The 25024-nt window shown below is 29.7% G+C and overlaps 1 protein-coding gene across 5 annotated transcripts in view; it reads right to left on the bottom strand.

Annotated features, from left to right (window-relative positions):
- Positions 1–3132: 3132 nt before the first annotated feature.
- The window catches only part of LOC123305166 (protein roadkill), a 281683-nt gene continuing 259791 nt past the window's right edge, over positions 3133–25024 (bottom strand). For 4 of the 5 annotated variants that reach the window (XM_044886801.1, XM_044886797.1, XM_044886800.1 and 1 more), the window contains 7 exons: positions 17829–17985; positions 6151–6272; positions 5792–6071; positions 5355–5532; positions 4360–4538; positions 4129–4271; positions 3133–3399 (listed from right to left, as the gene is read on the bottom strand). In XM_044886801.1, coding sequence (XP_044742736.1) covers positions 3252–3399; positions 4129–4271; positions 4360–4538; positions 5355–5532; positions 5792–6071; positions 6151–6272; positions 17829–17985 — 1207 coding nt within the window. In that variant the 3' untranslated portion in view covers positions 3133–3251. The remainder of the gene's footprint in view (positions 3400–4128; positions 4272–4359; positions 4539–5354; positions 5533–5791; positions 6072–6150; positions 6273–17828; positions 17986–25024) is intronic. The other variant, XM_044886799.1, reaches the window with a different exon arrangement.

Raw genomic sequence — 25024 nt, forward strand, 5'->3', positions numbered from 1 at the left:
TCGTACTTAAATATTGTACTTATTAACTATTTATAATGCAGTCAAAGTTATTTCTCATTGGTTTTTAAATTTTCTAAGCATATTCGCTAAGTGTTTTCTTTTTTTTTAATAATTTATTTTGTAAATTTTTTCGATTTTAAAAATACAGACAAAAAATAATGTATTTTTTTTTGTCTTCAACAAAAAGGTAAAAAAAAACAAGAGAAAATAAATGAACTTATGTTGCTTAATGAACTTATCACAGAATAAATATGGCATATTTAAACATGAATAAGACACGTTTTTGGAATAATAAAAGTTACTGGGTAAATATTTTCAAAATTGAAATTTGAATTGGTAATGTGGCTCTAATCAGTTAATGTTCCTACCGGCTGCGCCAATTATAAAACTGTATTGGTATTTGGAATAAAACGATTAAAATACTTTTCAAGAAAATTCAGTTCAGTTATTAAATGAAATTAGTTTCAGACTTACGTTAAATTTAAATTTTATTGAATATTAAGTTATGAATGAAGTCCATGTAAAGAATTTAACTTAAAAATTTAACACAAACAAAAAATTTAATCTAAAGGCCACATTAATCTCTAAGCAGATTACCAACAAAAAAAAAAAAAACAATTCTTAAATATTTACCTTGTATGACTTTATCATCCAAAATTATCAAAATATGAAAACGATAAAATGATTTAAAAATGGGGAAAATAATATTTATATAACTCAAAAAAATATTCTCAATGCCATTATTTAAAAAAAAATGATGTTTTTATTTAAATTTTTATTCAACAACATAAATTAAAAATGAATGATTTTTTTTAATTAACGAGTAGTTTTTTTCCTTTTAAAAAATACTGTTTAGATCACAAAAAATTATTGATTATTATTTTTAAATATATTATTTTATTAATTATTAATTATTTTAAATCACTTACATTATTTTTAGCTTCCAACAAGATGGTAAATTTCAGTCAATATTTTGCGTATAACAACAAAATACAGTACAAATTCCTAATTTACAAGTATTTACTAGTAAAAATCAACCACAAAAGTCCAAAAAATTTGGAAAGCAGAAAAAGTAGCGAAAAAATGGTTATAAAATTGATTTATAAATTTTCTCCTGCCTTATTTAGATTAATTATTAGTAGTCTTTTATCCTTTTTTAATCAAATATTTGAATAGTATTTTTATAGACAAAAATTCAATGTTTGTGTATTTTTTGCTAACCCGAAGGGGTTTCTTATAAAATGATTAATTTTAAAACGTGTTTTTCAATTTAATTTTTAATAATTTGAATGAAAATCGAGAATAATACACCTGTAATTTACAAAAAAGGCAAAAAAGTATCACAATAAGTTTATGGGATCATATTTAGACAATAGTTTTTTTTCGACTCTGGTGTAGTTTTTAAAAGTAAAATTATAAATTTTACTGTATTATTGTCAACGCAAAATTAAGAAGCTTAAAAATCTGACAAATTTCGATCATAAATTTTGTGACGTTACGTTGGAAAATTTCATGAAGAAATCAACAACAATAATATTATCGATTTATGATCAAATTTTGTTTGGAAAAAATTATTTTTAAGTAATAATCAAAAGTATACGTAAGTTTTAACGAAAAAAAAATAAAATGAAAAAGTGTTTTACTGGTTTAAAAAGAAAATTAAAAATAAAAAGGCCAATAAATATTTTCAACAAACACTGTTTTTATTTTGAAAAAATTAAATTTTTTTTAAATGTACAATTTACAATATACTTTTGATTTGAAATAATTATGCTCGGGTTTTATGCTACAAAAAAATTAAATCAGCTCAACACGTACATTTGTTTTAATCATATTTGATAAATTCAAAAATTTTCTAAAATTTTGTTATTTCAAAATCAAAAGAATATGAATAGGTTTATTTTTTTTTTCTGTGGATTACAAGAGAGATTTACATTGAAAATTACATTTTTTTTTTCTTTAAATTTTCATTGAAACAAATTTAATTTCATTTTTTAAGAGATCATTGTTTTTTTTTTAATAATATTTATCATCTAATTTTTTTTTATTTAGAATCGAACTAGTAGTGATTTAACTTTTAGCACATGAAAGAAGATTACAAGAGGGAGGGATGATATTCTTTTTATTGATGATCATGCGCATCAAGTTATTATAACTTATTTGAATGGCCATTTTAAAATAAAAATAAATCTATTGGTTCTTTTTAAAAAAAAATTATTATTTTAAAACAAAAAAAACAAAAACAGCAGTATTCGGATCTTCTTTCGATTAATAAAAAAAATAAAATTGTCAAGACAATTGCTTATAAAATAAAGAAGAATAAAAATGAAACAGATAATAATTAAGGAACACAAAACGAAAACAAATTAATCATCAAAGCTGTGGCCACACGTTAATAATTATCACAAATATATATTTTTTTTAAACGAACGTTTTTATTTTTGTCAATTTGAATCCTTTAGTAGTTCCTTTATTTTTTTTTTATTTCAAGAATTAATAAACCACCTAAAGCATTTTTTTGTGACAACACACTATCTTTTAATAAATTCTAATTTTCTTGGGGGATAGAGTTTTTTTTGTAAAATTTCTATTGCCGCAATTATAAGGAGAACACAGGAAAAAACACAACACACAATGGAAAGGTAGAAGAGATGGGGGGAGAGAGAGATTAAAACACAACACACAAATTATTTAACGACGATATTCGACGACAGAGCGAGACAATATCAATTGCATTTTTTTTAAATATTATTCAAGAACAATAGACAACAATATTATATTGTCGTCAACACTGTTGGTGGGAAGATTCAATAATAATAATTTTAAATGCGCATGTGTATGCGTATGCGCATTACAATTTTTCTTATTTTTCTTGTTTTAACACTGAACACAATATTAATAATAATAATGATAAGTCAATTTTTTATTAATTTCTGTTTTAAACAATTATTATTATTATATTTTTTTTAAACACAAGTGTTTTCACATTTTTAGGTTAAGAGTTGATGAAGGATTTGATTCTAATTATTCCATTTTTTAAAAATTCATTTAATTTGTCCATTTGTCTCTTTCGTATTCAAAAAAATGAATAATTATTTTTATTTTGTACCACACAACACTTGGTATTTTTTAATTCATTATTATTATTATTTTATTTATAATAGTAATTATTATCACATATTTGTGAGGCCCCCGCTAACTGCAGGGGTAGGAGTACACGGCAGATGCGACGCGGAGGGCGGTGGCTGTTTTCAGCTTTGTTTTACACGTTTTCGTGGTGGTCCAATCGGAGGGATTTGTTGTGTTGCAAGTGCACGAAATGCTTCGGCTATTAAATGCGGATGAGTCTGTATCATTTGTTTCCATCCAACTGTATCCATTACATCTGTCGCATGGCTGCTGGTAAAAAAAAAATCACAATTCAAATATCATTTTTATCTAATACATATAATTATATATAATTTATTTCAGTATCTAAAGAAAATCTCGAATTATTTTCAATACAGGAGAACCGGAACATGTTCGCTAAGCGTCTAACTGACAAAGATTTCCGGACTGAATGGAGGCTTTCACTTTGAATTCCTATTTGTCTTTTCTTGAATTTAGAATACGAAAATCTTTTACAGCCTCGATTCAATATCCAATCTCACAAACATGTTTTACAATCCGTCAAAACTAATTTTTTACCGACAAAAAGTTCTGTGTTCGCCATATTTGGAAAATTATAACAGTTTTTGACATTGACAGAAAAAAACAATCTAGCTCTCAAATTTTAACAGTCATATCCGATTTAATTTCATTTAGTAGATTTTTTGGTCACTAGAAGTGCTACTAAATGCTTTTCAATGTGAGAAAATTTTCAAACAAATTATCTTTAGATAACTGAAATAATGAAAATCACATTTAGGAGGGAACAACAAAATTTAGTTGAATTTTTACTAACCTACGAAGTAAAAATCCTTCTTTTATGTATAAAATTAGACTCATGTCGTTTTGACAAAAACGATGGTTTAAAAAGTCGTCGTTCAACTGAACTACGATTCCTAACACGGGAACAAAAAAAGTTGAAAAGATCCTTATGAAAAAGAATCCTTAAAATTAAACATAAATCATAAGTTAAATACTCACGTGTTAATAAAATCAATAGCTTGAGCTTTTAACTGATCAGCACTATGAAGATCCGCTAGTATTAATATTTCCGCTGCATTCTCTATCGATAAATTTGTACATAGTGCTTCTTCGCACATTACTTTTAATCTTTCTAGGGCATACTAAAAGACATAAAAACAAAAATACAATTAAAAATAAAATCCAAAATTATGGGATACAAAATTTGAGTCGCTGATTTTTGTTGTTTACCTTATCAGCTGCTGCTAAGAGATCATCAGCCATTTTTTCTAAATTTGCTGCTTTTCCTGTGTATATAAATCGTAACATTTCTCGTAAAACTTCATGATCCACATCAGTTATATCTACACGATTATGTTTCCGTTCTTCCATTTCATGTTCGAACATTGCGGCGAACACAGGACTACGAGCTGAAATTAATAACATATTATTAGTGATGCGCTTTAATTTAGTTTGATTCTTATCTTTAAATAATTAATGCAGACTTCCTACATTTTTTGGCCAGAATTGAGTGAATTTTTACTACGCTAGGTAACTTAAAAAAAAACGTCTCTTCTGAAACTTTTACGATCTAACAATATATACCTTGTAGCTTGGCTTTTTTATTTTTATCGATTTCAGGTAGGTTAGGTTAGAGTGGCTGTCCTGCTTGGACTTAAAAAGGAAAAGCAGGCTGAAGTGAGAATCCCCTCGTGGCAAGAGATGTGCAGTGACAAAGATGAGACATCGTTACTTCCTCCTCCCCAATGTGACACACACCTACAATAATCGTTAGTTTAGTTTGCCTGGCGCCTAGCCAATGTCCTGTAATAACCGCAACAATTTTGTTTATAGAGGCTCTTTGAAGCGTTATAAGATCTTCGGATTCAGATCATATCTGTCTTGTAGTACCAGAAATGCGTTTCTCCCTCCATTTAACATTGCCCTTTTTTAAAATATTCTCATTCAGGAGCAGCTTGTAGTTCGCAAACTACCGGACGCCTATTGATGCTTGTGTCCGATAGCATTGTGCCATTTCAAGCAAACTCGCCGTTTTCACAATTCCCTGGAATATCCGTGCGGACTCTGTATCCCGGTACCCATACCATGTTTATATTCATTTGTCACGCTAGCTCATTTAAGACTGTTCGGCTGTTCTGTGCTACTTTTGAGACGGTTTCAGATAATTATTGTAAAACTTTTAGTGCAAGTGGCAAAAAATTAAGAAAATAAAACATATTACAAACCTGCTAGTATGGCTTTATGCGCTTGAAACTCCCTACCAGCAACTGATAACGTGACGTCACTAAACTTTTGATTTTCGAATAACATACCAAGATCTTCCGGTAACCGACATTCTGGCACTTTGAATTGTATTGTATTTGACTGTCCTGAGATGTTTACACTGTCGGCTACCACACTGACCTAAAAAAATCAATACAAAAACGAATTAATAAAAATTTTACTTAAGTCATGCATAGTGCAGGCTTTCTGGGTGTTGTCTGCCCTCAGCAGAATTTTATAGCTTCATCAGCTTAAAATAACATGGAGACGTCTCGCCTTCAGGTGACAGATTGGTCCAGGTGCTTTTTTTATTTTTATTATTATATAACTGATTGAGTATTTAAGTGGTTCAGTAATACAAAATGCTTTTGAAAAATGAGTAAATGGAAAATGAGCTTACCTCACAAAATATTGTAAGTTTATCATCAGGAAGTAAACCATTTTGTTCATCAAGTAAGAAATCCCTTCGAATAAATTTCTTAAAACCCCAATCTTTCCCCTGTACAAATCGATACGCTCTTTGTGATTCCATTGCTTTTGTTTCTTCACGTTTGGCATTTAATATTGAAAATTTAAATTTCGCTCGTACTTCACTTTTATTGCATGATACAAGTAATAAATATAATGATAGATAATCTTTGCTTTCTTCGTCTAAACCTTTGGGATTGACTCTGAGACACCTAAAAAAACATCAAAATAAAATCATTAAATAAAATTCATTGATATGATTTTAAAAAGTCAAAGGAAATTAAACCTTACCATTTTAATTTATCATTGGCACCTGCAGAAAACGTGGAAGATTTTAATACTTCACCCATTTCTTCTCGGCAAAAACTAAAATTGTTTATGGTCCACATGTAACTGAATTTAACTACTTTGACCTGAAACAGAAAAATGTTTTTATTTAGTATTTTTTTGAATTGGATTCAAAATTGCCTAAAATTTTCGAATCACAATAACTCATAATTACTTATGCACAAAAATATAGTTTTCGTTGTTAGCAAGGAAAATGGTTTTTGCTCCTCTTATCGGCAGCGGTCTTCCTTGCAGGACGCTGCGATGTAATTGATTCTTTCAAGCCTATGACCCAGATACAACAGTCTTAGTCGTATAATATAAGAGTATTTTAACTTTGATGTAGAATTCGATGGTTCATTTTTAGTAAGGGTCTCTACAAGGTAAAAACGAAAAAAGATATCAAGCCAAAATTTTTACAGCGTACTCGGGACGTAAAAAGTGAGTTCGTGAATGAGCAACATAGGTCAATTGGGTCTTGGGTACGAAGGACCCATCATGTAAACCGTTAGAGATATAACAAAAGTTTAAATATAAAAAATGATCCTTATCAAAAAATAAACAACTTTTGTTTGAAACATTTTTTCGTAAACATCACTGTATACCCGTGAGGGTGCAAATATTGCACAAATTGTATAGTATATAGTATTATAGTATATGTGAATATCAGTTATATATGTGTGACATGTATGTATGTGTAATGTGAGTAATCAACACTGTCTATACATGGTATTTCAACAATTAACTGCGTCAATTGTTTGTTTTCACTTGTTTTTTGGTTAAAATTACGAGATAATAGAATGTAGATATACAAATTAGGTTTTCATATAAAATTACAAGGATGAAAAATGATATATTAAAAAATTCATTACCCATGAACAATTAAATTGAGTAAAGATTATAACATACATATTATTAAAAAAAAAATTATAACCCCGATTTATATAAATCGTAACCCCGATTTATATAAAAATTCAATGTTAAAATTAAATTCCGATAACAGATAGCAAGTAGTGTAGCTGATATTGCATGTAAGATTTCCTCCCATGATTTTTGACCAAGGAAATAATACTTATGTTTTAAGACCTTTCTGATTCAACCTATATTTAAAACACTTTATATAAAGGTGAAAGATGTATGTTAAACTTTTATATTTACAAATATATATATAATGTTATATTAAACAATTTATTAACCTTGCATAAAAGGTTACATTTTTTCAGGTCATGAATTTATTTTATTTCAATTTAATAGTATGCAATTAATATAATATGTACAATGTAGTTAATGTTTTATTTTATAACACATCTTTTTTTAAATAGTACACAAATAAAAAATTAAAGGATCTTCTCCAACCGTGCAATATACAACAGTTAACTTATTTTAAAGTGAATGGAAATCTAAATTTTATTAATTAGTTTCAATTTAAATATATACTTTTTTTTTAAATTAAAACCTATTGATACTAATTTTTGTTTTTTGTATTTTGTTTATTTGTAACCTTGTAATAAAAAAAATTGTAACAGTTGGTCTAAATTACTTCGTACCCTTAAGGATCTAAATGCTCAAGCGAAACACCATGTGGTGAAGGAAGTGGGTGGATCGTTTTTTAAAGAACATCATTGGCCAGAATATTAATTCATAAATCCTCATAACATATTAAGGTTAAGGTTACGCCGGAGACAATTATTGTCGTAACCTAGCCACTTGAATCTTAAATGGCAATAGTCGTAGAAACGAAGCAATGAAGTTCGAAAAATTTGAATAGTAAGTCAGATTTGAATGCAGTAAATATATTAAACACAATTCGGTTATTAGTGATGAAAATGATTCCAAATTTGTTACTCCGGGGTGTTTTTGAGGTAGCTAAACACGAATATCGTGTCAAAATTGGTCTCCGAATTACCAGGGGCTCAGGATAAACGGTATTCCCGTCGTTTTTTTGAATTTTTGGGAAATTCGTTATAAATCGGTCCATACATATTACTATGAAGTTTTTGGGGTCGCTGAGAACGAATACCGCGACAGAGTTGATCACCGAGGTACCTGATGCCCAAGGTACCCCCTAAACTAGGTACCTGGTGGCTGATTAGCTCGCTTTGTTTGTGTTCAGCAACCCCAAAAACCCCCGCGTAACGAGTTTAGACTGATTATATAACGAATTTCCCGAAAACTCCAGGAGACGACGGGGATACCATTTACAAGTTGGATTTTGAAAATCTTTAGAATTACGCAAAATATGAACGTTTTAATATTCCTAATTAAACAAAGAGGAAGATGTAGGTTAGTGACGCCATTGTCCGATATCACCATAGAGATACATATAAAATACAAAAAAATCTTTGTTTTGCTAAAAGGAGATGGGCAACAATCTTTGAATGCTTACAGCTTCTCTGTTTTTTAATCATTTAAAATTTTATTCTATCTCTAACAGTTTACACTATAGGTTTTACAGACCAAGGACCAAATTGACCTATTTTGCTCATTTATCAACTCGACTTCACATATTTTATCTTGAGCACATTTTATAAAAATTTCAGCTTGATATCTTTCGTTTTTGAGTTATCTTGTTGACAGACAAGCGAAAATGGACTAATTAGGTAATTTTATGAACACCTATACTAAAATTTTGTTCGTAGCATCAATATTTTTAAGACTTACAAACTTAGGACTAAACTTAGTATACTTTGATGTATTTTATATATCTATGGTGTAAAATAGATTTTGGTAAAAAAAAATTTGTTATTACTAAATAATTTTTAAAACACATATATGGTTAAAAAAAATCATTGTGTGTAAAATAATATAGAGTTAATAGTTAAAAAAAAAACTTTCACTAATAGCGCGTGCTCCATTGATCCAAATGTAAATTATGTCTGAGATCACACAGTATCTACTACTATACCACTCACAAATACGATAAAAATCCTTCAACATTTCTACTCTAACTTTCCTTCAACTTTTTTTGTTGTTGTTGTATTTAATTCTTGTGTACTGGATATTATACAAACTTTCACAATAACACAGAAATCAAGAAAATAATATTAAAAAAAAAATTATTATAAATCTATAATGGTCATTGTGTTTAGTGATCCGTTGTTAAATAATTAAACTTACTAATTTCATGCTTCTTATAGATTTAAATCTTTGTGGCTTATATTTTGGAGTTATTATAATTCGGATTTCTTGAATTTTACCAGACAAGAAGATATGGGATTGAAAAGTGTCCAACAGATAGTCCATTGAAAAGTGGCTGGAAATATAAGAATAATTGCTTCTTTGGCAGGAAATCCATTCAACATATTTTGTAGCTCAACAACACGTCGCCAATGGCTTAGTTATTGGCTAATGGATAATATATTGATTTGAGGCGTCTGAAGACTTTTGAAATGAAACTTCTTTACGCGCACCACTCAAAAAAGAAATACAGAGAGTGAATCGGTAGAAAAACTTGACGTCATCACATTGGAATGTTACGAAATTTGTGGCAAATTCTATTGGATAACTATAAATTTATAGACCAACCGAATAAAAGAGACGTGGCTTATAAAATCTCGAATGCTTCATACAAAGAGGCAGCTGTGTATGCGGCTCATATACATTTCTGATTGATAGAGAAAAATATGGAAATGGTCTTAATCTAATTTATACAAATTTTGTTTCAATATAAAGAAAATTAAATTGTACTTCAGTCCCGGGTCCCCTGAACCAAATCGTTTTTGTGATAGCTTATGGACGTTATAGCCAAATATTTAATGCGATGGTCCTTTCAAGGATTCATTCTTTCAAGTGTTATTTCATTTACATAGAACAAAGTTTAAAGTAGATTAAGAGAGTTTTCTTTGTAATCTGAGTAAGCTCGATAGCCTCTTTTAATTTCTCTTTCATTCTCCAAAAATTGATTTTGCTGCGAATTTTCATCACCGTCTTTTTAGAAGAGGTGTTGAGAAATATATTAGGCAACTTATTGAAATAATACTTGATGTTTTTTTCATAGCTAGTGGATTATTTCTTTGCCTAATCTTTTGTTTTTTGGGGTTATATTACCTTGATAGACAAGAAAACAAATTCAAACCGCGATAAAAAAAATATGTATAAATTATTTATCTCACAACCTTCATTTGCACATTATCATTTCCTGTTGTTTATGGGTGACCTAAAAATGGATCATTAAGGTAGTTCCTTAGAAAATATTTGTACGTAAAAAAATTATAGCTAGTGGTATTCGTTTTCTCATATATTGAAAATGAGCTGCTTTTGATCGTTGAATTTTTACAGATTTCTGTCCTTGAGAGTATTTAGTGTTATTTTCAGGCATATATCGAAAAATTTATCTTCTAATATATTTAAATGAGAAAATTAATTTTTAGGAAAATCGCTAATGACTTCAAAACAGTCAATATGGAGATCATAAGCAGGCTTGAATCATAACTAAGTTCATCCATACATTCAAACAGTTTTGTTGTAAATTACTATGATTTCTCAACATCCTTCTATTTATTCAACGCCTGCTGAAACCTAATTTAAGCCTTTGGTCGTAGTTCTAGTTTAAGCTACATGGCAAAATGATTTCCCCCAATAGTTGCACTTACATTTTTTACTTGCCATAGGGCATACGGCTTCTAATTGATATTTTTCTGCATTTTGTCTCCGCTACACTACCTTCAAATTCGATTGCTCTAGGCGGTTAACTATTTTCGTTAATAGGGTGACGGTCCTGTTTACAACGGACCATTTAAAATATTTTAAACATTTATAATTCGTGGAAATCGAATTATTAACAAAAAAAACAAGGGTCTATATAGTTTTGATATCAGTCCTAAAAGATTTTTAGGACGTTAGAAGTGAGTTTATACCACACAGAGACAGACACCGATAATCATCCAACATTCAAGGCCAGAAGAACACGCACAATAAAAAAGATGCGAACCACCAAAAAAGGTTAACCTCTATATCACACACTGGATACTTAAATATTGTTTAAAAAAAAAAAAAACGTAACCAGTTGAATGCACACAGAATAGGGAGTAATGATCTAAGCTGGCCAGTGACCGCTTTGCTGTTAATGCGAGTTCGACCATTTAAGTCTTCGTTTGTGTACTCATCATGATTAAAAAAAATACACACATATTTTATCAAACGAGAGGTAAGCCAAGGTAAGCGAACGAACGAGCTTGTTTTGTTTGTTGTGGCATTATTTTTATGGCTCCATAAATTTTGTTTTTTAAACAAATTTTTTTTCTAGATAAGAGATTGTATTTTATTTTGTCCTCAGAGAGCTAAATATGAACAAAGATATTTTTGAATGTTATTATTTTGTAGGTAGTGACTAAAATTACGCGAATTTCGTCAGTCAGAAAATTTCTTGAATTCAAAATTTGATTAATATACTCCCGTTTTCCTTTTTCCTTCTAGGAAGGGAGATTTGCTGTAGGGTCCATATATTCATTCTGCCGCCTATTAACACGGATTACTCGAAAATGAAGAGATAGAAAGTTAGTAGGAATTTTTGGCTTAAACGAGTCCCCATTGAATCTAAGACCTTTTGCTAGTGATAGTTGTACATGGATGCTGTAAAAATGAATTCACGTTTTTTAGTTTTAATATTTAGCTTCGTTTTACTCAAGAGCTTCTATTGCACAAAATGCAGGGGCGTAGGGCTAGGTGGTGCAGTGCACCAAAGTCTCGAAGCTCAACAAACGTAGAGCCTGACAAAAATAACAGAACTCCTAATTTAAGACTTTCAATACATGCGCCAAGCGTATTTGATAAGCATGTACTGTATTTTATCGTTATTTCTGACGATAAAAGAGTTATTGAAAAGTAAAGAATGTTTTTTTAAACTCAAGTTTGAATAGACAAATGACCAGAAATTATTATATATAATTATTAACTGATTTTGACTTTAATTTCGATAGAAAACAAAGCGCAATCAAACTTGGATTTGAGTCAAGTTACAGACGAATTTGCAAAAATTAAAACACTCAAGAGATTGTGAATTTGACTAGGACTTTTTTGAAAGTTTTCTTTCCCGTTATTGATATCAATTGCATCCCTATATATTATAAATGTGAAAGTATAGATGTTTGTTTGTTTTTTACGCTTTTACGCAAAAACTACTGAATGGATTTGAATGAGATTTTATAATAATATAGCTCATACATCAGACTAACACATGGGCTATAATTTATAAAGAGATAGATTAAAAAATAATAATTAAATTTGCCTTTGACATTTCACTACGCCATCTATGAATATCATTTTAAAACTAAATGTAAGATTTCTGTAATATATTTTACTTGTGTAAAACAATCTCTGTTCCTATTTCCAGTGTTATGGAAGGGGAATAAGTGAGAGCAAGAGAAATCAAGGCTATAACGCGATAGTTTTTATTTTTAGGTCCACCGAAGCTGATGGGTATAAATAGCTAGTAATAAATATATTTATATTGTAATGTGCATCATGGAACGTGAAAAGACGACATAGGGACTCGCTTTTTTCTCTATACACCCGGAACCTTTGCCCACCTAGCTACGCCACTAACAAAAAGTGATTTTTAATATTTGTGTAATTTAGCTACGGCCAAATATTATTATTGGAATATTTAAAATAATTTTTGGTAATGAGTGTTGTTACGTGCCAAATTGTCTATTTGAAAATAGTTATATTGCATGATTAGAATAATTTAGTATTTAATATAATTTTTGGATTATTAATAATTAAAAATATGACATTAAACTATTTTTATGTTAATTTATCGGTAAATTAGGAATGAGAGAATTTGGGAGGCGAAATTATTTATCTGTCTGTTTCTAATTAAAAATGGCGTTATAATATATAAAAAAATAAATGAAATATTTAAATATTAAAATTTACTTTTTTATTATAGATTTTTCGTTTTTCTTTTCAATGCCATTTTCAGATTACTTTTCTTCATCTATAGGAAAACGATTTTTAATTGGACAAAAAATCGTTTTCCTATAGATTCTTAGACTAAAAGACGTTTTTCGATTTGATGCACCGTTAACAATTAAAGCTACGTTAATTATCGTTTTCAAAACAATCAAAACGCAATTTGCGATCACGTCACCTTTATAAAAGCTTGTAGGCAGTTGAATAAAGCTATTATTGACGTACCTGGGTAATACAATTTTGTTCATTCCAGGGTAATACCATGATAAAATATGGATTTTGTGAATGACTTTAGGGTTAGATGGTCGTTTAATTTTTTACATGAATTTTAAAGAAAATATAGATGAATTTTCTTTTTAAAGATTCAGAGAATTGCATTTTCAAATAAATGTCAATAAAACATGAATAATAAAACTTCATAAATTATAGGTTAGAATTGCTGTTTGTATTTATACCATGGAGACCATTTTAGACATTTAAGACTTCATAAAAATACCTTTTTTTAAAAAATTTTATACCCATCTTAAGGTTTTATTTTGATGCCCCTTAAAAGTACTATGTCGATTGACCTGTGGAAGCTGAAGTTTTTCAAATATCACATAAATTACCCTGATAAGATTTGGTCATAAAAAATGTACGTTTCGAAAAAAGTGAAGAAATTTTCGCAGCTTTTTTTTCGCTCTTGGGTGTGCCAGACGTACTTCATCCATATCTAATTTCAAAAATATCTTAATTTTTTCGTGACGATGCTCTTATACCACTGTCTACAATCCTAATTGAATAACCTCTACAAGGTAAAAAATGAATCAAAACTAAACAATCGACCTGTACATACATAAACATTTTAGGTATCTCTAAACAGATAGTAAATAACGAAGATAATAGAAATACCTTTATAGTTTTAGTAGTTTCATTACATTACCATGAATGTAGTTAGTACAAGTTATTTTACTTTTAGTACGGCTAAAAAGTTGTATCGTAATGGCAGAACCAAAGTCAACCAACAAGGCTCTTACCTTACCTCGTACACAAGCCATCAAGCCATCCGATCAGTTTTACAATACACATAACGCGCGTTCTTTTCTCCTGTGCGAACTACAAAACTTTAAATCAAAAGAAGTTTCGTATTATAACGATACAACGTAATCCACATGTACTATAACGAACATAGTTAAAGGTCGTTAACCGTACATTTAAACGTATATACCATATACCTAGCAAAATAATATACTGCTAATAAAATATAATTCTTAGAAAATTTCTGTGATAATTTTGATCTTATACGCATGTATTCTGCCAAAAAAAGTAATTGTTTTTGTTAACTTTTTGGTATAAGCACGATTTGTCAACAATTTATGCACAAAGATTTGAACAAAAATTTTCCAAAAGATTTCGTGGGGTGAAATAAAATTTTGTGGGGCGTGCATTAAAATGCCAAAAATAATTAAACAGGCTTGGTGAATTTGTTTTATAAAAAAACAAATGTTTTTCAAACGCCAAAAATTTGTTCCCTGCTGCGTTAAAAGGGCCAGAATTGTGAGACAACAAAAATTTGAGCATTTTGTACATTAATTTGTACAGCGAAAATTTTTTAACTTTCATCGAATTCAAGACAAACAACTCATTTTTTCCCGTAGTCTTGATCTCGCTTTCCTGTTTTTTTTGGCTCTCAAAACTAAAAATAGGGAGCATCCATAAACTTTGTGATTCAATTCCAGCCTCTTTGGAACATCATTCTCCCTCCATGTAGCCTTACCGTAGCTTTTACTATGATCTCTCGGTTGGTAGTTTTTTTATTATCAAATTAAGAAGACCTTTAATATTTTCTGGAACATTGGCAACATTGTAAGAATATGACGTTCATAAAAGATTCATAGGGCAGGAGCTGCGTTAGCTAAGCGAACTCCCTCCTCAAAAGTGAATGTTGCATTTTTTATTTTTCCCAACGTTAAACTGTTAATAACTCGAAAACGGAGAATTTTAGAAAAAAATCACAAAGGGGCTTTTTTCTGAGAAATGACCCTAGCAACATCCAGAATGTTAATCTATAAGCTTATTTCAACAAGAATCCATTGAGATTATTAGATAATTAAATGCGATGATCGATAAAGACAGCAAATGAAATTGCTAAATAGTTTTTTTGTTCGTGTGTTTAGATCACTCCTCCAAACTATAATAATATAAGGTTTAATTGATCTGTTATTTCATGAATATCTTAAATTTTTATGAATTGGATTATTTAATTCTCTCGCAAATTAGGAATCAGATCCTTTTGGTAAAGAGGTTTTTTTTTTATATTTTTTTCAGGTTATTCAGGAAGGGAAGAGATCTGCAGTCAATTATAGAACACCCTGTATATGAAGTATAAAAATATCTAGTGATTTTGATATTCGCAAAAGGTCAAAGTCCTCTCCCAGTGTTTTTCGAACAATAAACATTGAATTAGCCATATATATTTTAGAGGTATATGGTATTTACTTACTACACAGTACACACATTAAATGTTGCTTAGTTTTCGTATATTACGTATATGACACAACGACAAGGAATTATACGTACTGTATTATAAATAGAGCAACATATTCCACCAGAAAGCGTATAGACAAGGGGAACACCCCGACGTTCCAATTCAAATTGCATGATCTCTCTCCTATTTAGTTACAACGTGTATATATATATATATTATGTGTAGTATATCGAAGAGGAGAAATATTTGTATTATCTGCTTTGTATATACGCTATGAATACTTATCATTTTATAACTATCTTTTTACAGGGTGTCACCGAATTAAAAATGAGTGAAGTGATCGGGACATTGTTTCTCAAAAATATGAAACTAAGCAGGCTTTTGTACTTTGCAGATATTAACGCAGCAATATGTTGCGAAAAATTAACTAACCTGAGTAGAATAAAACTAAATAAATTAAGTTTTTGAGATATTTCATCCCGAAGAAGCAACGTTGAATATCTAATTATATTATAATTTTCTCTGTTTGAATGATCAGTTGGTAAGTAAAACTTGTAGCAGTACACATAGGAGAACATTTTGGGGTTCGACGGTTAGTAATAAGTCAAACGTTAATCAACAAGTGAAATTTACAAAATTTATAGAACCTTCGACAAAGTTTTTGGGTACGGACTTGAAACATATCTAAAAACAATGTCCATTAAATTATCTTTTTCCTTAGAGCCGTCTCCAAACTGAATCCATTTTGAGGATCATGGCCTATTTTTTAGTTGTTCTGGGTGCAGAACCCTAAACTCGCATTTGAAACATAGCTAAAAACACTTTCCATTACCTTTCAAATGAAATCAAAATCGGTCTGACGGACATAGCGGTCAAACTTATCACAGCCCTTTTTTTTGGTTCGGGGAAAAAATGGGAACAACTGTGTTCGGGAAAATGGGAAAAACTGTAAAATTTAATACAATTTTGTTGCTTTTACAATCATAAAAATTGGTATGCAGTCTGACTTGGTTGGAAATTAACATATTTCAATGTTTTTGGGGAAAATCAAACTCTAGAATGTAAAATTTCTATGAGAAATCTACCATTCTCGAACATCTGTGAAAGAAAGTGGCTTAAAAACGTAAAATTAGAATATAATTTTCTGCCAAAAATTAATTTAAAATTGTACCCTTTCATGATTTGAATGCTCTCGGGGACATAAGTTGAGAATAACCTAAGCAATATTTTTCCGAATTTAAAAATTCCATATCATTGTTGTACGGTTTTTTGATACACTAAAAATTTTCCCGTCTACTAGACCACCCTGTATGGCATATGATGTTTACATACAGGAGATATTCAGCTGTAAACGTGTTTTATGTAAACAAACATATATTTTTTCAATAATCAATGGGAATGTTATGTAATCTATCCATATATAGTTTATTTTTTTTTGTAGAAATATATTTTGTTTAAAAAAAATAGTTTTTAACTATGGTTCCGTAGTCAAACCGATCCCCACTTAAAAAAAAATACGATAAAATTTTTTTGGATCCCGAAAATTTTTGACGAAAAATTTTACAAGCCATTCTATGAGATTTGGCATTGAGAGCCTGTGAGTTATTTTTAATTATTTTTTCTATCAAATTAACTATTTTCCAGAAGAAGAATTCTTGATAAACAAGAAATATACGATGTAAAATTTGACAAAGAAGTAGTCCCTATTTTTCAATTTTTTATCATAAATGCTTTATATTTCAGCAAATTTTGATATATTTTTGTCCCACGGTGTGAGCGGTTTGACGGAGGAAGTAATTTTTTCAATATGTTAATTTTTGACAATGTAGGATAAAGTGATTATTAGAATGGAATTTTGAAATACTTTGTCAGTTTTTCATTAAAAAAACAACCAATTGTTTAATAATTGTTTATAAATTAAAAATAAATAACAGAAAAATTTAAGTACAAAAAAAAAACTTTCACTACTATTTTTTTAATTAAAACGAAAATTATAAATAACAAATTAAAGATATTGTCTTCGATTTAATATAAAATGATAATTAAATCATTTATTTAAATGACAAATAAATTTAAACAAAAATTATGTTATGAAGTCACACGACTTAACTTCACGCGTGTTTAAAATCTATTTTTAATAAACAACTCGAAATGGGTGCTCTATTCTTGGAAAACATTGTAATTATGAGTCATTGAAATTTGTAGTAATTTGTAAAAACATGAAAATTATTTAATATATATAAAAATAAAAATTATTATTTACCTGTGTATAGCACCAGTTTTCAGCAACGGGTGTGTTAACCTCCTGAGGTGGCGGACTTGGCACGCGACTAACGGCCATACTGCTTCCACTGGTCGGGTGCAGGTTCGAACTAACCCGCGCAGTTTGCCCCGGTGAGCAATCACTCACCACTGGCAGTCTGTAACAATGAAAAAAAGTTATATTATTACTTAATTGTTAAATATTAAATTATTTTAAATATATTCTAAGTTTTCCATTTCGGAATGTAAAGGTTTTTATCAAGGTTTATGAGTTTATTAGGCAGCAATTTCCGATTAATCGAAATACATGTTTCGATTATCTAATAATTAAGTTATGGCTGATAAATACTTCGGGCTATAGTTTCATGATACAGTAAAATATGCCGGAAAATACCACTAAATGTGGAAAAGTGATGGAAGACCTCCAATTTAAAAAATTCTTGTTCGTACGCGTTCCTTGATCCTTTGGGAACATTCAGCTCTGCATAGTAACAAAAAATGTGAAAATGGAGATAGTTTTCCACTTCCAAAGCAATTCAAATAGTATCAGTGATAGAAAAATTAAAAAAATTCGAAATTTCACCCTGAAAATGGTATTCCGGATATTTTTGGGGTCGCTCATAATGAATTCGACGTCAAAAACGAACTAAAAATGATTGCAATTCCATTAAAATCACTCAAAAAAACTGCCATACATAAAAAATGTATTAAATTCAAAATTTAACCGAATAGAGATAAAGTGATGAAATTTAGAAAATCTAAATTTCACATCGGAAATTGTCTCTCTGAAGTTTTTGGAATCATAAATTCGAGGCCAAAAGGGGATTAAAAGTAGTTGCAACTGTAATAAAATCACCCCTAGAAATTACAGATAAAAAAAATTTCTAGATTTGTTTAACCATTGTCTAGGGGTGATTTTAATGGGATTGCAACCTCCTTTAATTACTTTTTGACGTTGAATTCATGATTAGCGACCCAGAAAATCCTCTAAAGTCCATTTTCGGGGTAAAATTTAGAATTTTTTTAATTTTATCACTGTTACTAAATGGAGTGCTTTAGGGGTGGAAAAACTGCCCTCATTTTTTGTTACTATGAAGAGATTAGAGCGTCTGAATGTTTTTAAAGGTCTAAGGTACGCGTACGCTTATATTCAACTAATTAAAGTACGAGCATGAGCGAGTGCTGACGGGCTAAGGCGATAAAAATAAATAAGAAAATCCAGCAACACCACCGGGTACTGCAAGTAAAAAAAAAATGAATTGCAGTAGATACTAAAGAATGTACATTTGTTCATCAAATTAGATGAATCATTTGCAAATATTATGTTTTTGTCGTCACAAATGCCAGTTATGGATTCCGTTGCTTTTCATATAATATATATTAAAGGATGATTATTATTATTTTACAATAAAATATCAACACATAATAGGTCGGTCATCGGCATTGAACCCATCCGTTGTTGGCCGTATAATGTTATAAAATGTAATATACGAACACAAAACATAATACAGCTTGGTGGTCATTCACACTAATACAGTGACTAGAGAAGCAGGCAGGCGGCCAGACCAGAGGCATCATCCTATCCGTCCCCACAGAGTGTATAAAAGCAGGCAAAGCAAAACACGTTATAGTTGTGAGTGCAAGTGATAGAACATTATAAACAAAAACAACTAAAACGCACTTGTTGTTCCGTAACTTTAAAACGATGTGAATCATAAAAATACATTATTTTAATATAATTTTTATTATTACACAATAAATTTATATAAATGATAATCAACCATAAATATAAGAAGTACATTGACTGATAATGTACTGTTTATTGTAGTGTGATCCTGCCTTTATAATAGTTTATTTACTCTAAATAAAATAATATATAGGGAGTATCAGAAGTCATGAAGAATGGAGAATCAATTCGTCAAATCAAAATAGTAATAGAGGCATGATTTCGTTATTTACTATTATTAATTTTGAAAATTTTTCACTTAATATTAGGAAAAACAAAAGTTTAGAGAAGGAAAGATGTTGAAAATCTATTTGAATACAATTGATCATCCGACAATTTTTTCTAAAGTTAAATATTTACAGAAAAACTTAAATAAAATTATAAAAAAGAAACTGTTGATTTTTTTAAATTTTGAATGATTGTTTTTGAAACTTTGAAATTATTTTAAATGTAGCAAAATTTATTTTCAATCAAGGGAGACATGTCACGTTCCGTTCGTCAGGGCATCATTAAAAAATGATCTTGAATTTACGATTGGCATTTCAACAAGTGGATTCTTTGATTATTGGAGTAGCTTATTTTCAAATTCACTTTTTTAACCTTAAAATAAGAAGTAAAGCCCAAAATTACCAAGGATAACAAAGCTACATGCCTACAAATATTGTTTCTAAACAATAAGTGCCGCGTTTTTTTTATTGGCGGCTTTAAACTTATGTTGGAATTTGAATTGAAACTGATTTATCGAAGAGTTTAATGTCACCCATAATAATTCATATTTACTAAGAATGTATAACAATGAAAACAATCAATGTATTATTGACAGTAATTTATTTGATAATAACAACAATTATTATACCATGAGTACATTGACTGATAATATAAATACGTGTAGTGTAAATTAGCCATTATAAGTTCATTATGATTGCGTGGTACGTCTTGTTTGTGGCTGGGTTTCTAAATATTTAATACATGTCTAATATAATCAATTACTGTAATTGGAAATGGAAATATTTATTGGTACTGTTTTCTTTCTATAAACATGCTGCTGTTAATGAACTTTACGATTAAAAAATTTTTTTGTTAATTCGATTGTTTTATTAAAAATCGATACAAAGTTCAATATGTTTTAATTATACATTCAGGATTTCCCCATTTGAATAATAAAAAGCGATTCGATTGAATAATTAATAATTTCACTTTTCAAAAATAAATAAATTAATACAAAGATTTTGGTTTTTTAGAAATTGCAATTGTTTTGAAATCATAGGTTTAAATGTAAACCCTTGTGTGAAATTGACTCAATATAGGAGTCTGAGTTCTGAGGTTGAAGACCTAAACGAGATTTCAGACATCCCTGAGGAAGGGGGGGGGTAGTGAGTGCGGTTTAACCCGTCAGCCCTAGCTTTTATCGTTCGGTAATCTTTAGCCGCGTGATGAGAGATTTGCTCACGCGTTCTTCGCATGCGTCAAATATATCGCGAGCTAAATATTCTTATCTTTGTAAGTCATAACCTCTACATAATTTTATATAAATTTATTTTTAAATGCACTAGTTAATTAAAAATGCAGCAAAATAATTTAATAGTTAAATTCATTTTAACTTCACCATATTTCTTATTTCTCTCAATAAAGAAGGCAAGAATGGAAATAGGTGGTCATTTTGGGAAAGTTACTGTGCATCTTGCAGTCTGGCAACTACTTGATCATTCAGTTGACATCATTGGCATAATTGGGCGGAAAGATCCCTATCCTTTATCCGATAATCTTTTAACCACACTGCCGTTACTTTTATTGAAGTAAGTAACCTCCTAGTTTCAGTATGAAATGCATTTGACAACAGCCCGGACTCTTAGCTACTTAGACGTACATGCTTAGACATGTCCAGGCATAGAATTTTGCTCAAAACTTTGAAGTATTCTGAACTTTTAATTCATCGAAATTAAAAATTGTTTTTGTGCATAGTAGATTAACCAAACATGCAAAGTCGAACGTTTTTAATAAGAGAGCCTAAATGGCCGAGCGGTCTAAGGCGCTAGTTTTAGAACGTTGGACTATTTAGACTTAGGTTGCGTTGGTTCGAATCCAGGCAGCGGCAGTGTGAACAATTTATAATTAATGGGAGTGCAGAATTGATCACATTGTCGTCGCTTGGAAAAGAACGAAGTAACCGACTCCACCCACATCAAAAATGTAATTGTAAAAAATGTTTGTAATGGAATAAATAAAGATTAACAAATAATGATGTCGGTGGCCTCTGTGATTAGGCATGCGTCAGAAAAACGGAGGTTAAACCCCCATTATTATTATTAATAAGTTTAATTCTTCTTTGTACGTGTGTACAAAGGATACATAATTTTTTCTTTCGAAATTATCTGTATGAAAAAAAGTTAAATATTTATAATTAATAGGGTAATTTATTTTTTCCTGTATCCATATAATCACACGAAAAAAATACATGATGGGTGTGCTATAAAAAATGGCGTATGTGAATCATATACCATTTTTCATCAATAACTTTTTATAATAAAATAATTAAGTATTTATGGTAATTGTTCAATGTAATTTATGTACAATGAAATTATAAATTTACCTGTTATAATTTTGAATTGAACTATCTCTTTCTACCCTTATGTGTGCTTGTGAAGTGAGTATACAATTATTTAACACATACTCACTCTGAAATCGATATACATTTTCAACCCTATGTTTGGATAATACCCAAAGTGGTTAATTTTAAATGCATTTGAATACGCAAATGAATTATTTATTCCGAATTTTCATTTAGGGTTGTTTTATTTGTTTTTGAAACAATAACCCTTGGAGAAAAATGCCATTCTTAATTATGAATGTTATTTTTCTAGACGTGTAATTTCTAGGAATGATATAGTACAGTTGACGTCTAGAGACTGTATGCAAATCATTATTGACTCGGGGAAGATCATTGATTCGAAGTACGAGCGCCAAGATTAGTTTAGATTTGTGGTTGAAATTATTTGTACCTTATTTTCAACTTTGATGATGAATTTTGTTATAATTAACTTCATGAATGTAGACGAAAAATAAGAAGATAATTTTTTGATATCTGTCTTGGTTTTCGAAGTATCGAAAGCTAAATAACTAAACAAAATTTTCAATTTTCGATATTTTGAAAATTATTCCAAATCTCGAAAAATTGTATTCTTACTTTTCGTCTTATATTGTCATTATAACATAATTCACCCTCGAAATTGAAAAAAAATATATTTTTTAATTTGTGTACGTGATCATACATCCTTAATTAGTCAGACACAACGGGTTTTTTTTGTTTTAAATAGTTTATTAAGGTTTTAATCTTAATTTAAATAGTTTTTATTTTAATTTTAACCGACTAGTTTTGGAGAAATCGAGCAACCCCTTGTAAAATTTTCAGAATTGATTTAGACTTAGTCCAATTTCATATAAATAAAAAAATCAAGCCTTCCAAAATTGTCTTGATGCTCTTACATCTTTAATTCAGTCGATTTTTATGTTTTTTTAACGACAAATTTTTGGAAAAAATTAAATGTGGTGTAAATAATCTTACTATTAAGAAAAGATGTTAAGAAAAAAATGCCCTCAACTTTCGACAAAAACTATTTTTAAATTATTGAAATCTAATAACGATCTATGAAAATGAAACCGTAATTCCATACAATAAAATGGATTTAATATCGTAATTAAATAATCATTAAATATTGTAAATAAAATTCAGTTAGTTTTTATATATTAACATTATTACTACCTCACATAATTTACAAAAGGAGATTCATTTCTACAAAAAAATTATTATTAAAAAATAAAAAATTTCAAAGTTCAAATACCCATGCGGTAGTTGAACCTACAGGGAATAGTTGGAACATTCATGCGAGCATAAATAAAATCGATTCAGTGGGTAATACTATTACTAACCACACTTACAATGATACTGACAATACTGGCAGAAATTATTTGGATAGCAGCTTTATGCAAATTAAAAACTAGGAGAAAACTTAAATCGAAATTATCCGTTCCTAGCCACCACCCTTTGAATCTGCTGGAAACATTCGAAATCGGCAATACGATTTTGAATAAATCTTCTTTAAATTAAAGATTTATCATAGCAAGAACTAAGTAGTAACGTAGGTAGGTCACTGGCCCTTTTAATATTGCAATTCCTAGGTCACTGGCCCTTTTAATATTGCAATTCCTATAATGTGATCATAACACTGTGTTAAATGGTTAGCGGGTTTGCCTCTTTTTGTTATCATCTTTCTGTAAATGGAAGGCCTTTTGCAGGGAGATTAGTACCAGCGGAACGTTCCCGATTGTACTGAATTTCCTGCATTACAGTACCATAACTTCAAAAGTTATTCTCCCAACTTTATATTGGAATTTTCGCATTAAGTTTTGGTGCGAAATGGGTTGGAGTCTGAAAATTTGGGTGAGACCTTCTTTTCCAACGGGTTTTTCTTTTTTTTCGATTCGAAAACGTATGATAATGAATCAATATGCCTTATTAGCAACTTTCGTTCTCCCTGTCCGCCTTTAATTAAAATACTCGATCTCTAATTTTCTAACTTCAACCTAGCAAAGCTCTCTAATTTCTTACTAGCTCACAATATCATGTTTTCAAGGATACTGAGTTTCAGTCATCAACTGCGTTGATTCTGCTCCAAAACAATGGTGATTTGGGAATAAAAAGTAAAGTTTTACATTCATTTCGCTTGACTTGCTTGAAATCAAAACTTATCACCCAAAAGTACTTCCGGAAGTAACGAATTTTAACGCTCTCGTGGCACAAGTTATCGTAATCATCATCGAAGATTTATCTAACCTAAAACCAGCAAATTCCTGTATAGTGGTTAAACTCAACAAAAGTAAGTCGTAATAACAACAATTATCCGGATCTACAAAATTTGCGGTCTATTTTTTTCGATTACCGATTACGCTACGTATTTTTATCGGTTTAAAGAAGTTTTACTTAAAAAATTACCAAACCATCGAAAATAAATTTATTGTTACGGAATCCTAAAATTTTACAAAAAAAAAAAATTGTATATTAGTAAAATAGAGGTGACAACAGTTATTCGGCGGAATTATTAACGTATTTGAATTGTAATATACACATTGAGAGGATGTGCAATAAGCTACCGGTGGTCGGCTGCGGCCGGTGCTAGTGCTTGGTCGATCCCCGTGAAGGTGTGGTATGTTGTAATCATTTATATATATATATAAAGAGTTTTGTATAATAGTAGAGTTTTTATCCATTGTATTACCTTGTAACGTGTATTATATAGTCATCAGAGTGTACCTAGTTGATGTTAGAGGTTCATCAACATGTCAAGGCCTCTTATCCAGAAGGTGAATGGACTTTGAATCCAAATCACAACAATATTCATTATCGGATCGCGTAATCGTGGCGTTTTTATACAATATTTTTTAACTGAAAAAAAAACTAAGTGTACCGCATCGAG

The sequence above is a fragment of the Chrysoperla carnea genome, chromosome 1 (genome assembly GCF_905475395.1).
Source record: "Chrysoperla carnea chromosome 1, inChrCarn1.1, whole genome shotgun sequence".
NCBI lineage: Eukaryota > Metazoa > Arthropoda > Insecta > Neuroptera > Chrysopidae > Chrysoperla > Chrysoperla carnea.